Genomic DNA, 17355 nt, shown 5'->3' with positions numbered 1-17355 from the left:
AACACTAAGGTAACCTGCCTAAATGACAACCGACCCGGAGCACTCACGTCTCCAGTCATGAAATACTTTGAAATGCCGTTCATGGCTCACATCAACACCATTATCCCAGAAACCTTAGACCCACTCCAATTTGCATACCACCCAAACTGATCCACAGATGATGCAATCTCTATTGCACTCAACATTGCCCTTTCCCACCTGGACAAAAGGAACACCTATGTGAGAATGCTATTCATTGACTACAGCTCAGCGTTCAACCCCATATTGCCCTCAAAGCTAATCACTAAGCTAAGGACCCTGGGACTAAAAACATCCCTCTGAAACTGGATTCTGGACTTCCTGACGGGCCACCCCCAGGTGGTAAGGGTAGGTTACAAAACATCTGCCACGCTGATCATCAACATAGGGGCCCCTCATTGGTGCGTGCTCAGTCCCCTCCTGTACTCCTTGTTCACTCATGACTGCATGGCCAGGCACAACTCCAACATCAAGTTTGTAGATGACAACAGTGGTAGGCCTGATCACTGACAACGATGAGACAGCTTAACAGGAGGAGGTCAGAGACCTTCCTAGGGAGTTTTTCCTAACCACCGTGCTTCTACACCTGCATTGCTTGCTGTTTCGGGTTTTAGGCTGGGTTTCTGTACAGCCCTTTGTGACATCAGCTGATGTAAGAAGGGCTTTATAAATACATTTCATTTGATTTGACCTGGCCGTGTGGTGCCAGGACAACAACCTCTCCCTCAACGTGATCAAGACAAAGGAGATGATTGTGGACTAAAGGAAAAGGAGGACCAAGCACACCCCCAATCTCATCGATGGGGCTGCAGTGGAGCAGGTTGAGAGTTTCAAGTTCCTTGGTGTCCACATCACCAACAAAACACACTAAGACAGTCATCAAGAGGGCATGACAAAACCTATTCTCCCTCAGTAGACTGAAAAGATTCGGCATGGGTCCTTAGATCCTCAAAACGTTCTACAGCTGCACCATCGAGAGCATCCTGACTGGTTGCATCACTGCCTGGTATGGCAACTGCTCAGCCTCCGACCGCAAGGCACTACGGAGGTTATAGCGTACGGCCCAGTACATCACTGGGGCCAAGCTTCCTGCAATCCAGGACCTCTATACCAGGCGGTGTCAGAGGAAGGCCCTAAAAATGGTCAAAGACTCCAGCCACCCTAGTTATAGACTCTTCTCTCTGCTACCTCACAGCAAGCGATACTGGAGCACCAAGTCTAGGTCCAAAAGGCTTCTTAACAGCTTCTACCCCCAAACCATAAGACTCCTGAATAGCTAAACAAACGCCTACCCAGACCCCTATTTTACGCTGCTGCTACTCTCTATTTATTATCTATGCATAGTCACTTTAACTCTACCTACAGTGGCCAAAAGTTTTGAGAATGACACAAATATTAATTTTCACAAAGTCTGCTGCCTAGATATTTTTGTCAGATGTTACTATGGAATACTGAAGTATAATTACAAGCATTCCATAAGTGTCAAAGGCTTTTATTGACAATTACATGAAGTTGATGCAAAGAGTCAATATTTGCAGTGTTGACCCTTCTTTTTCAAGGCCTCTGCAATCCGCCCTGGCATGCTGTCAATTAACTTCTGGGCCACATGCTGACTGATGGCAGCCCATTCTTGCATAATCAATGCTTGGAGTTTGTCAGAATTTGTGGGGTTTTGTTTGTCCACCCGCCTCTTGAGGATTGACCACAAGTTCTCAATGGGATTAAGGTCTGGGGAGTTTCCTGGCCATGGACTCAAAATATCGATGTTTTGTTCCCCGAGCCACTTAGCTTTCACTTTTGCCTTATGGCAAGGTGCTCCATCATGCTGGAAAAGGCATTGTTCATCACCAAACTGTTCCTGGATGGTTGGGAGAAGTTGCTCTCGAAGGATGTGTTGGTACCATTCTTTATTCATGGCTGTGTTCTTAGGCAAAATTGTGAGTGGGCCCACTCCCTTAGCTGAGAATCAACCCCACACATGAATGGTCTCATGATGTTTTACTGTTGGCATGACACAAGACAAATGGCAGCGCTCACCTTGTCTTCTCCGGACAAGCTTTTTTCCGGATGCCCCAAACAATCGGAAAGAAAATGACTTTACCCCAGCCCTCAGCAGTCCAATCCCTGTACCTTTTGCAGAGTATCAGTCTGCCCCTGATGTTTTTCCTGGAGAGAAGTGGCTTCTTTGCTGCCCTTCTTGACACCAGGCCATCCTCCAAAAGTCTTCGCCTCACTGTGCGTGCAGATGCACTCACACCTCCCTGCTGCCATTCCTGAGCAAGCTTTGTACTGGTGGTGCCCCAATCCCGCAGCTGAATCAACTTTAGGAGACGGTCCTGGCGCTTGCTGGACTTTCTTAGGTGCCCTGAAACCTTCTTCACAACAATTGAACCGCTCTCCTTGAAGTTCTTGATGATCCGATAAATGGTTGATTTAGGTGCAATCTTAATGGCAGGAATATCCTTGCCTGTGAAGCCCTTTTTGTGCAAAGCAATGATGACGGCACGTGTTTCCTTGCAGGCAACCATGTTTGACAGAGGAAGAACAATGATTCCAAGCACCACCCTCCTTTTGAAACTTCCAGTCTGTTATTCGAACTCAATCAGCATGACAGTGATCTCCAGCCTTGTCCTCGTCAACACTCACACCTGTGTTAACGAGAGAATCACTGACATGATGTCAGCTGGTCCTTTTGTGGCAGGGCTGAAATGCAGTGGAAATGTGTTTTTTTAAATTCAGATCATTTGCATGGCAAAGAGGGACTTTGCAATTAATTGCAATTCATCTGATCACTCTTCATAACATTCTGGAGTATATGCAAATTGCCATCACACAAACTGAGGCAGCAGACTTTGTCTGTACATGTACATATTACCTCAATTACCTCGACTAACTGGTGCCCCCGCACATTGACTCTGTACCTGTACCCCCTCTATATAGCCTCGCTATTGTTATTTTACTGCTGCTCTTTAATTATTTATTCTTTTTTTTCTATTTTTTTACTTAACACTTGTTTTTTCTTAACTTCTTAAAGCATTGTTGTTTAAGGGCTTGTAAGTAAGCATTTCACTGTAAGATAAGGTCAACAGCTGTTGTATTCGGTGCATGTGACAAATACAATTTGATTTGATTTGATTACGTTGAAATGATCGGCCCTTCCTCAAGACAAGGTGATCTGCCTGTGTGTGTGCGTTTCATTTACTTAAAGTGTTTCTCAGTTTTCTTGTATACACATTCATCTATGTGTTTGTTTGTTGTTTGTTTGTTTGTTTGTTGTTTGCCTCTGTCTCTCTCTTTGTGTTTAGAGGCTGCAGTCAGGTTCTTACATGTGGTCGAGGTGGCGTGGGCGGGCAGGCTGCAGATCAGGGTAAGGGGCTGGTCGGCTTCTGCCTCCTCTGGCTCTGCTGGGGCCAGTTGCGCCCCCTGTCGTGGTACCCCCATGCTGGGCACCTGCAGCAGAGTTGTTTAATGTACAGATTCGGTCAACAATAACATGAAACATTGATTCAGATAGACCAGTGGTCACCAACCACTCGATCTTCAAATTATTCCTAGTCGATCACCAAAAATGTCTGTAGAAAGGCCAACGACATTTGTCTTGCACTGTTTGGCGGTAGGTGCACTTCGTGCCAGGTAGGCAAAGTGTCTCCAGTTTGAACCATTTCATTTGTCTGAGGGGACAAACTCTGCCTACCGGGTAGACCAGAAAAGCTAAATCAAGTGTGTCTACTGCGCAGGCCAATCAGATCGCTTAAATCACCATGCCTGCAGCTTCCTAACCCACAGCAAAGTTTGATACTAGCCTACCTGAGATTTCACAACTTTTGAAATCATGACAAGAGCGAGACTGTCAAAGAATACAGCAAAGAGCTGCTGTTTTTATGAGTGAATTCATGTTTAAGTTTTTATTCAGAACTGTCAACACTGTTTTTATTCCAACACTTTTACAAAACATTAAACGCGCTTCTCACTTACAGTCACGGTACAACCAGCACCTCAGCTGCAATGAATGAGTAGCTAAGTATATCGATAGGCCTGTGTTTTTATTACTAGCGGCTCGTAGTGTCTATTTTTTAATCGAATATTTAACTTTCTCTGGCCGTAGGAACAACATGAATTTTAAGGCAGAAATAATGAGGTACGACTCAAGTTTCGCCGTCAGGTGGAAGACGGTGTCCCCTCTGGTCAGTCTCACCGGAGACAAGTAGAGAGCAGGGGCAGTGAGAGTCGGACCCAGTGCCGCTCTCTCCCTTCTCTCCGCTGAGACCTACCATCAGATTCAGGTACCATCAGTCCAGTAAAATAAAAAAGAGAATTATTCAAATGTATGCTCTTTGTGCCTCCCAAGTATACTACAACTGATCTATTTTGTTATCATAGCTTGAGTTTTTAAATATAATATGGTCCGAGGAGAACAATATTGGCAGGCCAAGCATAGCCAATATGCTGCAATAATGTATTAGGCCTACTGCACAAACCTCATTTCTACAGACCTGTTTTTATTAGGTTAATGTTGCATAGGCTTAATCTGAGTGGTACATCTCAGCTTGCATTTTAACTCCGAAAGTGATCTTGACTCAGAAAGGTTTGGTGACCGAATAAAGGGACAATTTAAACACCAACAACAACAACAAATATAGCTGGGAACAGCAATGAACGGGTTTCAGAGGATGACAGAAAGGACAAAAGATCAGTTGGATAACAAAGCAAGCACTCTCAACAATTTTTCTTATCTTCCTTTTGTTAAATCAAGAATGACGCAGGTGAAGTTTGTTCTAGTGCTTTAGGGTGGTTATCTTTGAAAGCAGCAGGTTATCACTCTTAAAGTCATTACTTAATGTATTGAGTTTATATATAAATATGAGTAAGTCAAAAGTTTGGACACCTACTCATTCAAGGGTTTTTCTTTATTTGTACTATTTTCTACATTGTAGAGTAATAGTGAAGACATCAAAACTATGAAATAACACATATGGAATCATGTAGTAACCAAAAATGTATATATATTTTAAATTCTTCAAAGTAGCCACCCTTTGCCTTGATGACAGCTTTGCACACTCTTGGCATTCTCTCAACCAGCTTCATGAGGAATGCTTTTCCAACAGTCTTGAAGGAGTTCCCACATATGGTCGAATGTGGTGTTATTTGGACTTATTGTACATGAGAATACGCTTTTCAAAGTTTTCCAAAATGTCCAAGATGGAGGAAAATCTATCCTGATGGACCTTATAGGTCCTTGAGGCAATTTTTTTCAGCATGAGGAAAGAGACCTACAGACAACGTTTCAAGTCTCTAGCTCAAACAGGGCCGATATGAAGGTTTAAGTGAGACTGCTTGTAAAAACGGCGCCTATAGGCCAATTGGTGCCATTCTTTTTGACCAAGTTACTCATGGCCTCTAGTTCCTGTGTGCCAAATTAGAAAAAAAGTGACCAATCTATGCTTAAGTTATTTGACCATGTCAAGAAAACAATTATAATTCAGAGAATAACGGTAGCTTTGCTGTGAACCCCTAAAAAGCACAAACCTGTAGAAGGTTCTGGGTCTGGGTCTCGACTGCAGGGACGGTTCGCTCCCTCCTCCATTTGATGAGAGCCACTCGATCCTTGATGGACTTTCCTACGATCTTCACATCGCTGTCCAGGAAGAAGCCTGAATCTACCTATAACAGAGAGGTTATTACCAATGCTGCGTTCATAACATCTCGTAAATACCAGCATACGACTGGGGAAAATCCACTTGAATGCCCCTCCAACTGGTAATTACTAGTGGGAAACTTGTCTATCATCTCTCTCCGACTTCTCTCACATGCTGATGTCACAACTCTGATGTCACATACTAAGGAAATGACACCGCACACACCCCAGCCACGAGTTGTTCACTCCCTTACCGTTCGAGCAGATGGTATCGGAGCATGAGGTCTGATAGACACTATCTCTAATCCTGTTGCTGTCTACAATCCATCAGACTGCTGAACACTTGAACGGGACTGACCGCCTGCTCTGATTCTCCGCACCTTAGCACACATGCACTCACTCACACACACCCCCACACACAAATGTACACTGCTCAAAAAAATAAAGGGAAGACTTAAACAACACAATGTAACTCCAAGTCAATCACACTTCTGTGAAATCAAACTGTCCACTTAGGAAGCAACACTGATTGACAATAAATTTCACATGCTGTTGTGCAAATGGAATAGACAACAGGTGGAAATTATAGGCAATTAGCAAGACACCCCTTAATAAAGGAGTGGTTCTGCAGGTGGTGACCACAGACCACTTCTCAGCTCCTATGCTTCCTGGCTGATGTTTTGGTCACTTTTGAATGCTGGCGGTGTTTTCACTCTAGTGGTAGCATGAGACGGAGTCTACAACACACACAAGTGGCTCAGGTAGTGCAGCTCATCCAGGATGGCACATCAATGCGAGCTGTGGCAAGAAGGTTTGCTGTGTCTGTCAGCGTAGTGTCCAGAGCATGGAGGCGCTACCAGGAGACAGGCCAGTACACCAGGAGACGTGGAGGAGACCGTAAGAGGGAAACAACCCAGCAGCAGGACCGCTACCTCCGCCTTTGTGCAAGGAGGAGCAGGAGGAGCACTGCCAGAGCCCTGCAAAATGACCTCCAGCAGGCCACAAATGTGCATGTGTCTGCTCAAACGGTCAGAAACAGACTCCATGAGGGTGGCATGAGGGCCCGACGTCCACAGGTGGGGGTTGTGCTTACAGCCCAACACCGTGCAGGATGTTTGGCATTTGCCAGAGAACACCAAGATTGGCAAATTCGCCACTGGCGCCCTGTGCTCTTCACAAATGAAAGCAGGTTCACACTGAGCACATGTGACAGAGTCTGGAGACGCCGTGGAGAACGTTCTGCTGCCTGCAACATCCTCCAGCATGTCATGGTGTGGGGTGGCATTTCTTTGGGGGGCCGCACAGCCCTCCATGTGCTCGCCAGAGGTAGCCTGACTGCCACTAGGTACCGAGATGAGATCCTCAGACCCCTTGTGAGACCATATGCTGGTGCGGTTGGCCCTGGGTTCCTCCTAATGCAAGACAATGCTAGACCTCATGTGGCTGGAGTGTGTCAGCAGTTCCTGCAAGAGGAAGGCATTGATGCTATGGACTGGCCCGCCCGTTCCCCAGACCTGAATCCAATTGAGCACATCTGGGACATCATGTCTCGCTCCATCCACCAACGCCACGTTGCACCACAGACTGTCCAGGAGTTGGCGGATGCCTTAGTCCAGGTCTGGGAGGAGATCCCTCAGGAGACCATCCGCCACCTCATCAGGAGCATGCCCAGGGGTTGTAGGGAGGTCATACAGGCACTTGGAGGCCACACACACTACTGAGCCTCATTTTGACTTGTTTTAAAGACATTACATCAAAGTTGGATCAGCCTGAAGTGTGGTTTTCTACTTTAATTTGGAGTGTGACTCCAAATCCAGACCTCCATGGGTTGATAAATTGGATTTCCATTGGTTATTTTTGTGTGATTTTGTTGTCAGCACATTCAACTATGTAAAGAAAAAAGTATTTAATAAGATTATTTCATTCATTCAGATCTAGGATGTGTTATTTTAGTGTTCCCTTTATTTTTTTGAGCAGTGTACATTCATGCTACACAAACACACACATCACAACTGCTGCTACCATTATGATTGCTAAATGCCGCATAGTTTAAAAACTTGCTCACCAATCCCCTCTTCCCCAAAACATGTGTAAATATCAGACTATAAATTGTATTATACTTATGCTACTACTCGTATTCTTATATTTTATCATTTCTTATTGCTGTTGCATTGTCAAGAAGGAATCTGCAAGTAAGCATTTCGTTGGATGGTGTATAACATGTGTATCCCATACATCCGACTAATAAAACTTGAAACTTAAAATTACCCCGATAACAGAATTTTCGGAGGGTTAAATGCTACAAAAAAACATTATTTTTAAAAAACAATTAATATGGTTTTTGACCACTATAATTTGTTTACGAGCATGATCTGTACTTTTACTTTATGATTGCTGCAGCTTGTTTGCCATTAGCCAATTGGCGATCTCAATGAGTTGAAAGCACGTGAATGCACACAACTCGTTGCTCTAAATTTACAAGTAGTATATTCAGAGTTTCCCACTTTTTATGAATGCAGCATGAACAAACCAGGAAGAAGCCTGACTCCACCGACAGTAAAGAGGTTATCCTCAGAAATACTCTAAGGACGAGATGCTAATCCAGTTCTTTTCGATTAGCAGTGCAGTGCATTCTGGGTCAAGGAGTGCACTCCTTCAAGGAGTGAATGGGAGTCAATTGGGCACTAGCTCAACATCCCAAGTATAGCCTGAATTACATGAACAAGATGCACAATATTACAGATCTTTTCTGAGATGTGAGATTATTAAGTTCTCTGTAATATTTTCTGCTTTGTAATCGTGACATTACATGCTTTTGAGTGAAAAAACAAGTTTCTCGACTCATACCCTGACCTTCTAGAAGGAACTGTGTGATGAATGGCCTAGCAACCGTGTGATACAGCATGACAATGTCAATGTGATTGGTCAAAAAACTCAGAGCGTTAGGCATTTCTATATTAATATTTCCTACAGTTTAGGGTCTTTCAGTAGATTGTCTTTGTTATCACTAAACAAACCAGGAGGAGCCCTGACTTCACCTACAGCAGACTGGACAGAACAGGACAGTGCAGGCAGGATAGAGGTTATCACGAAGAACCCTGACTCCATCTACAGTAGACAGGACAATGCAGACAGGACAGAACAGGGAAGGACAGAGGTTATCACAAAGAACCCTGACTAAATCTACAGTAGACAGGACAGCAAAGCAGAGGTGTTATCATCAAACAGGGACGCATAAGAGCTAACGTGGAAATTTGAATTGATCAGACAGCACTTTAGGGACATCAGTTGTCCCTATCTTTGTATCACAGTCACCCAACGAGATAAAAGCTTGCCCCTCCTTAGCCCACAGCTCTCTGATGGGCCACAGGGTTAGGCAGGGTCTACCAGACAGACTGGTTTAAATCAATACCTTCCTGGATGATACTGGCCCGACCACAAGACCAATTAGAATTTACTGATTACATGATGGGTAATTATATCAGGACCGGCTTGTGGAGATTAGTTCTTTTACTGTCCAGGAATGGACTGTAACACGATATGAAGTCTTTCAGCGTGTTTGAGGAAGATCAGTTTAATCACATAATGAGTTGTTATCCTCTTTGGGCTAGGGGGCAGTATTTTCACGTCCGGATGAAAAGCGTGCCCAAAGTAAACTGCCTGCTACTCAGGCCCAGAAGCTACGATATGCATATTATTAGTAGATTTGGATAGGAAACACTCTGAAGATTCTAAAACTGTTTGAATAATGTCTGTGAGTATAACAGAACTGATTTGGCAGGTGAAACCACGAGCACAATCCATCCAGGGAAAAATGTTTTGGAGCTCAATCTGTTTTCCATTAGTTTCCTATGGCAATCCCTTTTAATAGAAATATGCTTGCAGTTCCTATGGCTTCCACTAGATGTCAACAGTCATTAGAAAGTGGTTGATGTTTTTCCTTTGAGAAATGAAGTAGCCCTTTCCTTTCTGAGTGTAGAGCCAAGTGGACTGTTTTGTTTGGGGCACGCGACCTGGAACTCGCTCCACTTTCATTTTATCCGCTATTGAACACAGTATATTCCGTCTTAAATGGGATTAGAGGTTATTTGTAGATCTGTGATTCTGTGCAGTCTGACTGTAATCTCAAAAACACATGACTATCGCCAATTGCACAGCAGGCTCCAACCCCCAGAGGCATGTTGGGAGATGTAGTCTGTACAGACAAGGCCATAACTACATATGAGGACACTGAGATCCGGACTACAGTAATGTTTCATTCTTTTCTAATTTGAAAAGAATAATAATAAAAATATATATTTTGTACACAATACAGAATATCAATTACGGGTCAACATCTAAATATTGCTCCCAGCATTGATCAAAGCTCAGAAAACTTATATTCTTGGAATGATGAACAGTGGTTTGTTAGTTATGTTCGCCTGCATCCCCCAGATTTGCCTTTTTAGCAGCACATTCACCAATCTCTGAAACGGGTAACTCTGCCCTTTTGCGACACAGGACGTGAAACGAATGAGAAACAAACTACTAACTTATTATTTTTTATTTCACCTTTATTTAACCAGGTAGGCCAGTTGAGAATAAGTTCTTGTTTACAACTGCGACCTGGCCAAGATAAAGTAAAGCAGTGCGACAAAAACAACAACACAGAGTTACACACAAACAAATGTACAGTCACTAACACAAAATAAAAATCTATGAACAATGTGCGCAAATGTAGAAGAGTAGGGATGTAAGGCCATAGAGGCAAAATAATTACAATTTAGCATTAACACTGGAGTGATAGATGTGCAGATGATGATGTGCAAGTAGAGATACTGGCGTGCAAAAGAGCAAGGGGATAAATAACAATATGGGGATGAGGTACTTGGGTGTGCTATTTACAGATTGGCTGTGTACAGGTACAGTGATCGGTAAGCTGCTCTGACAGCTGATGCTTAAAGTTAGAGCGGGAGATTTAAGACTCCAGCTTCAGTGATTTTTGCAATTCGTTCCAGTCATTGGCAGCAGAGAACTGGAAGGAAAGGCGGCCAAAGAAAGTGTGGCTTTGGGGATGACCAGTGAAATATGCCTGCTGGAGCGCGTGCTACAGGTGGGTGTTGCTATGGTGAACCGTGAGCTGAGATAAGGTGGGGCTTTACCTAGCAAAGACTTATAGATGACCTGGGGCCAGTGGGTTTGGCAACGAATATGTAGTGAGGCCAGCCAACGAGAGCATACAGGTCGCAGTGGTGGGTAGTATATGGGGCTTTGGTGACAAAACGGATGGCACTGTGATAGACTACATCCAGTGTGCTGAGTAGAGTGTTGGAGGCTATTTTGTAAATGACATCGCCAAAGTCGAGGATAGGTAGGATAGTCATTTTACGAGGGTATGTTTGGCAGCATGAGTGACGGAGGCCTTGTTGCGAAATAGGAAGCCGATTCTAGATGTAATTTTGGATTGGAGATGCTTAATGTGAGTCTGGAAGGAGAGTTTACAGTCTAACCAGACACCTAGGTATTTGTAGTTGTCCACATATTCTAAGTCAGAACCGTCCAGAGTAGTGATGCTAGTCGGGCAGGTGGGTGCGGGCAACAATCGGTTGAAGAGCATGCATTTAGTTTTACTAGCATTTAAAAGCAGTTGGAGGCCACGGAAGGAGTGTTGTATGGCATTGAAGCCATACAACAGGTTTGTTAACACAGTGTCCAAAGAAGGACCAGATGTGTACAGAATGGTGTCGTCTGCATAGAGGTGGATCAGAGAATCACCAGCAGCAAGAGTGACATCATTGATATATACAGAGAAAAGAGTCAACCCAAGAATTGAACCCTGTGGCACCCCCATAGAGACTGCCAGAGGTCCGGACAACAGGCCCTCCGATTTGACACACTGAACTCTATCTGAGAAGGAGTTGGTGAACCTGGCGAGGCAGTCATTTGAGAAACCAAGGCTTTTGAGTCTGCCGATAAGAATGTGTTGATTGACAGAGTCGAAAGCCTGGGCCAGGTTGATGAAGACGGCTGCACAGTACTGTCTTTTATCGATGGCGGTTATGATATCGTTTAGGACCTTGAGCGTGGCTGAGGTGCACCCATGACCAGCTCGGAAACCAGATTGCATAGTGGAGAAGGTACAGTGGGATTCAAAATGGTCGGTGATCTGTTTGTTAACTTGGCTTTCGAAGATTTTAGAAAGGCAGGGCAGGATGGATATAGGTCTATAACAGTTTGGGTCTAGAGTATCTCCCCATTTGAATAGTGGGATGACGACGGCAGCGTTCCAATCTTTGGGGATCTCAGACGATACAAAAGAGAGGTTGAACAGGCTAGTAATGGGGTTGCAACAATTTTGGCAGATAATTTTAGAAAGAGAGGGTCCAGATTGTCTAGCCCAGCTGATTTGTAGGGATCCAGATTTTTAAGCTCTTTCAGAACATCAGCTGTCTGGATTTGGGTGAAGGAGAAGCGGGTGGGGCTTGGGCAAGTTGCTGCAGGGGTGTGCTGAGCTGTTGGCCGGGGTAGGGGTAGCCAGGTGGAAAGCATGGCTAGCCGTAGAAATTATTATTAAAAATGATTGATTATCGTAGATTTATCAGTGGTAACAGTGTTTCCTAGCCTGAGTGCAGTGGGCAGCTGGGAGGAGGTGCTCTTATTCTCCATGGACTTTACAGTGTCCCAAAACTTTTTGGAATTAGTGCTACAGGATGCAAATTTCTGTTTGAAAAAGCTAGCCTTAGCTTTCCTAACTGACTGAGTATATTGGTTCCTGACTTCCCTGAAAAGTTGCATATCGCGGGGACTATTTGATGCTAATGCAGAACGCCACAGGATGTTTTTGTGCTGGTTAAGGGCAGTCAAGTCTGGGATGAACCAAGGGCTATATCTGTTCTTAGTTCTACATTTTTTGAACGGGGCATGCTTATTTAAGATGGCGAGGAAAGCACTTTTAAAGAGCAATCAGGCATCCTCTACTGACGGGATGAGGTCAATATCCTTCCAGGATACCTGGGCCATTTCGATTAGAAAGGCCTGCTCGCTGAAGTGTTTTAGGAAGCATTTGATAGTGATGAGCGGTGGTTGTTTGACCGCAGACCCATCACGCACGCAGGCAATGATCACTGAAATCCTGGTTGAAGACAGCAGATGTGTATTTAGAGGGCAAGATGGTCAGGATGATATCTAAGAAGGTGCCCATAGTTACGGATTTAGGGTTGTACCTGGTAGGTTTCTTAATAATTTGGTTGAGATTGAGGGCATCTAGATTAGATTGTGGGACGGCCAGGGTGTTAAGCATATCCCAGTTTAGGTCACCTAACAGTACAAACTCTGAAGATAGATGGGGGGGCAATCAATTCACATACAGTATGGTGTCCAGGGCACAGCTGGGGGCTGAAGGGGGTCTATAACAAGCGCAACGGTGAGAGACTTGTTTCTGGAAAGGTGGATTTTTAAAAGTAGAAGCTCGAATTGTTTGGGCACAGACCTGGATAGTATGACAGAACTCTGTAGGCTCTCTCTGCAGTAGATTGCAACTCCGCCCCCTTTGGCAGTTCTATCTTGTCAGAAGATGTTATAGTTAGGGATGGAAATTTCAGGATTATTGGTGGACTTCCTAAACCATGATTCAGACACGGCTAGGACATCAGGGTTGGCGGAGTGTGCTAAAGCAGTGAATAAAACTAACTTAGGGAGGAGGCTTCTGATGTTAACATGCATGAAACCAAGGCTTTTACGGTTACAGAAGTCAACAAATGCGCCTGGGGAATGGGAGTGGTGCTGGGGGCTGCAGGGCCTGGGTTAACCTCTACATCACCAGAGGAACAGAGGAGGACTAGGATAAAGGGTACGGCTAAAGACTATAAGAACTGGTCGTCTAGTGCGTTCGGAACAGAGAGTAAAATTAGCAGATTTCTGGGTGTGGAAGAATAGATTCAAGGCATAATGTACAGACAAGGGTATGGTAGGATGTGAGTACAGTGGAGGTAAACTTATTACTTAGCCAACTAGAAGAATGAAGTAAGAAGCTAATGTTAAATGGAGCCTACTTCAGCAAGAGCAAACAATAAGGTATTAAGTTCTCATAATAAATTTGCTTTACAGAGGCTACTGAGACAGACGGTGATGTGGCACTCAGTGGTGAGGCTGAGGCAGGCTGCAATGCATTCAGGAGGAAGTAGAGGAGACAGAGAGAGCGAGCGGAAGCAAGCAGAGAGAGGGGTTAGTACAGTAGGTCACAAACTTGGGGTCATGGCCCCATGTGGAGTCCCCTAAGAAAATTGGTACTAATCTTATCAAACAAGTTAGGAACTTAAAAAAAAGAAGATATGTTTCAATATGAACATCTCCACATGGACTATCTTCCCTATAGACCTGCATTAAAATGCAATCAATACAGTTCTAAAAATGTCATCCGTTTACATTTATATCTGTGGTTGTTCGTCTCATCTCGATCGCCCACTGGAGTTTATAGTTTACCCATTACTCACCTTTTTACCACTACATCACTGAGAGCAATACAGAATCGTAAGTAATATCGTAATAATTCATGTGAATGTGATAATACGATCATCTGTGTGCTCCGTTGATGTCTGTTTGTGCGGAGCTTGATTATTAATGCCTAGGATTACAAATGTGAACACTGTGTAATTTGAGAAAATAACTATCTATGTAAAGAGTTGATGATTTTATGCATTTCATCATTATAACTGATTGAACAGTTGCTGATGCTACGTGTCAGTGTGAATCATTTCTCATATTTCGCCCCTTTCAGGGGAACAACATTACAATTGTATAGCTAATAGGCTATGTGTTTGTATACTGAGCAAAAATATAAACGCAACATGCAACAATTTCTAAGATTTTACTGAGGTACAGTTCATATGAGGAGATCAGTCATTTGGAATAGATTAATTAGGCCCTAATCTATGGATTTCACATGACTGGCAATACAGATACGCATCTATTGGTCACAGATACCTTATAAGAAATGGGCCTCACAATGGGCCTCAGGTACTTGTCACAGTATTTCTGTGCATTCAAATTGCCATCGATAAAATGCAATTGTGTTCGTTGTCCATAGCTTATGCCTGCCCATACCATAACCCCACCACCACCATGGGGCACTCTGTTCACAACATTGACATGAGCAAACCGCTCCCCCACACGACGCCATACACATGGTCTGCGGTTGTGAGGCTGTTTGGACGTACTGCCAAATTCTCTAAAACGACGTTGGAGGCGGCTTATGGTAGTGAAATTAACATAAAATGATCTGGCAACATCTCTGGAAGACAATCCTGCAGTCAGCATGCCAATTGCGCACTCCCTGAAAACTTGAGACATCTGTGGCATTGCGTTGTGTGACAAAACTGCACATTTTAGACTGGCTTATTATTGTGCCCAGAACAAAGTGCACCTGTATAATGATCATTCTGTTTAATCAGCTTCTTGATATGCCACACCTGTCTTGGCAAAGGAGAAATGCTCACTAACACAAATATAAACAAATTTGTGCACAAAATTCGAGAGAAATAAGCTTTTTTTTGCGTTTCAGCTCATGAAACATGGGACCAACACTTTACATGTTGTGTTTATATTTTTGTTCAGTGTAGATCGATTGAGGTGAATGAACCTACAACAGCCAAGGTGATAATGGCTGGGTTCATTTTTGCTTGTTTTTTCTGTTATCCAAATATATATATATGTCTAGAGGACAGAGTTGTTTCCATGAGGATGCCACATGGCTAGATTAAAGTAAAACGCTACATTTTACTCATCATAAATCAAAAAATTGCTCATCAAATAAATGGTATCTAGGGGACAGTTATATAATTTCTCACTATAACATAAATATCATACTCTGCAACTGGTAGTGCAAATACAACAACAGTGTCTGCAAGACAGATCTGAGCCATGATAATGTGAACCCTGCTCACCACAGCCATTTAGAGTCTCTACATATGGCTCTGCTATAGACGTCTTCACGGGTCCAAACAGTTGGACTTGTTCCGAAATGGATCCGTGGCTTTCCTACCTGACCCGATATGATTAAATCAATACTTGTTTATTAAAGATAAGCATTATATTGTTAGATTATAGGAGTAACATTGGTAGTCCTAAAACATTCTTTGTCACATATCAATCATATCAAGTTAAACTGTCATGTCAAATTCAACTGTCGGCGTCCGAGGGAGCGTCGGTGCTCACTGAACTTCATAGGCCTGCAGCTATAGCCTAATAATAGCCACACCACAACAAACCTTCACAAAGGTTTCTAATCTTTATAGGGGTATTATCAAAAGTAAGTAAAGTCTGTGTTTATAGGGAAAATATGAACAGGCTGTTATATTGCAGTGAACACTAGGATGAGCCTACAGTTGAAACTTCATTTAGCCAACGAAAATGTCTCAACAGAATGAAACAAAACACTTTTTGCATACTTAAAGAACTGGTTTAGATTAGGATAAATAGGCCTACAATAATAATCATGATATATAATAATAATAATAATAATAAGGATAATAAAGATAATAAACACGAAAATAAATAAAAAGTTAGAAAATTGCATCAAACCTGAATAGCGACCTGTCCGTTCCCTTTCTCAGCTTCTTTTCATTGTACTCTTTCCCCTCTAACGTTTGCTTTACTTCAATGAAAAATGCCTCCACACATCGCAATCAACAGCAGCCTAGGCCAAGGCTGCTCTCTCTCCTCAGCAACATACGTACGAGAGGTGAGCGGCCGGAACAAGTTTCAGCTTGACCTGGCCGGCATAAGCTATGTTTTAAGTTGCAATGGGAGTGACACAGATAACAAGCTTGCACAGTTTTCTCATCACCTCACTGATTAAATTACTAGAGGACGGGTCCAATCGGGTCCAGTTGGTAAATCAATTTTAATTCCACATACCCGAGTCCTGTGGCAATTATATCAGACCCGACCTAGATCCGAGACAAAGGTCCAAATTTTGGACTTCGACCCACTTGGGCCCGGGACAGATCTCGGAATTCCGGGTCTGGTGGACCCGTGAAGACCTTTACTCTGCTACTCACCATCTCCTGGGCCACGCCCTCTGGGGTCTCTTTCTCCAGGTCAAAGGTGAACTCGATGGCACCACTGTCTTTGTACTTCCCCTTCAGCTTCTTGGGGTCCTCCACCCACACCTTCAGGGCGATGGAACTCTTTTTCCCATCGTCCTCCTCGGCCAGCTCCACCCTCACGCCTGTGTCTTCCGCAAAGAAGGCATGGTTCAAGAGGTCCTTTATGCTGTACCTGTAGTCAACAAACATACAGTAAAGTATACACACACTCACACAACGCCGCTGCTGTGGAACGGTTATGGTGTCACTCAGAATGACTGATCCGAAACGTCAGTACACATAGGAACATCAACAGTGCAGACGTAGGATCTTAATTTGAGCCAGTCTGCTTCAGCAGGACAATAATCCCACAGCAACAGGAAATGTGAATTATTATTTTGGACCTGAATGCCTAAACATTCAGGAGATGGAGGTGCTCAAAGTTGACCCATTTTGCATACCCCACCAATACTATGAGACATCCATGTCTTCATCACTGGAAAGATAAATGCTTGAGATTGATATCGTTTAAAAGCTTACAAAACAGGGTTGTCAAAAAATTTTAAACTTTTTTGAAATCAATTATTATTCAATATTTTTATTCTGTCATTTCGTACCTTTAACGTCAATTATCTCAAC

The 17355-nt window shown here is 43.5% G+C and overlaps 1 protein-coding gene across 5 annotated transcripts in view; it reads right to left on the bottom strand.

Annotated features, from left to right (window-relative positions):
* The window catches only part of wnk2 (WNK lysine deficient protein kinase 2), a 69475-nt gene that overhangs the window by 41785 nt on the left and 10335 nt on the right, over positions 1–17355 (bottom strand). For all 5 annotated transcript variants that reach the window (XM_029776080.1, XM_029776081.1, XM_029776082.1 and 2 more), the window contains exons 6-8: positions 16690–16909; positions 5545–5679; positions 3345–3468 (exon numbers count right to left, since the gene is read on the bottom strand). In XM_029776080.1, the coding sequence (XP_029631940.1) occupies positions 3345–3468; positions 5545–5679; positions 16690–16909 (479 nt within the window). The remainder of the gene's footprint in view (positions 1–3344; positions 3469–5544; positions 5680–16689; positions 16910–17355) is intronic.

Source organism: Salmo trutta, chromosome 14, assembly GCF_901001165.1.
Source record: "Salmo trutta chromosome 14, fSalTru1.1, whole genome shotgun sequence".
NCBI lineage: Eukaryota > Metazoa > Chordata > Actinopteri > Salmoniformes > Salmonidae > Salmo > Salmo trutta.
The sequence above is the reverse complement of the archived record's forward strand: the minus strand, read 5'-3'. Positions and strand labels throughout refer to the sequence as shown.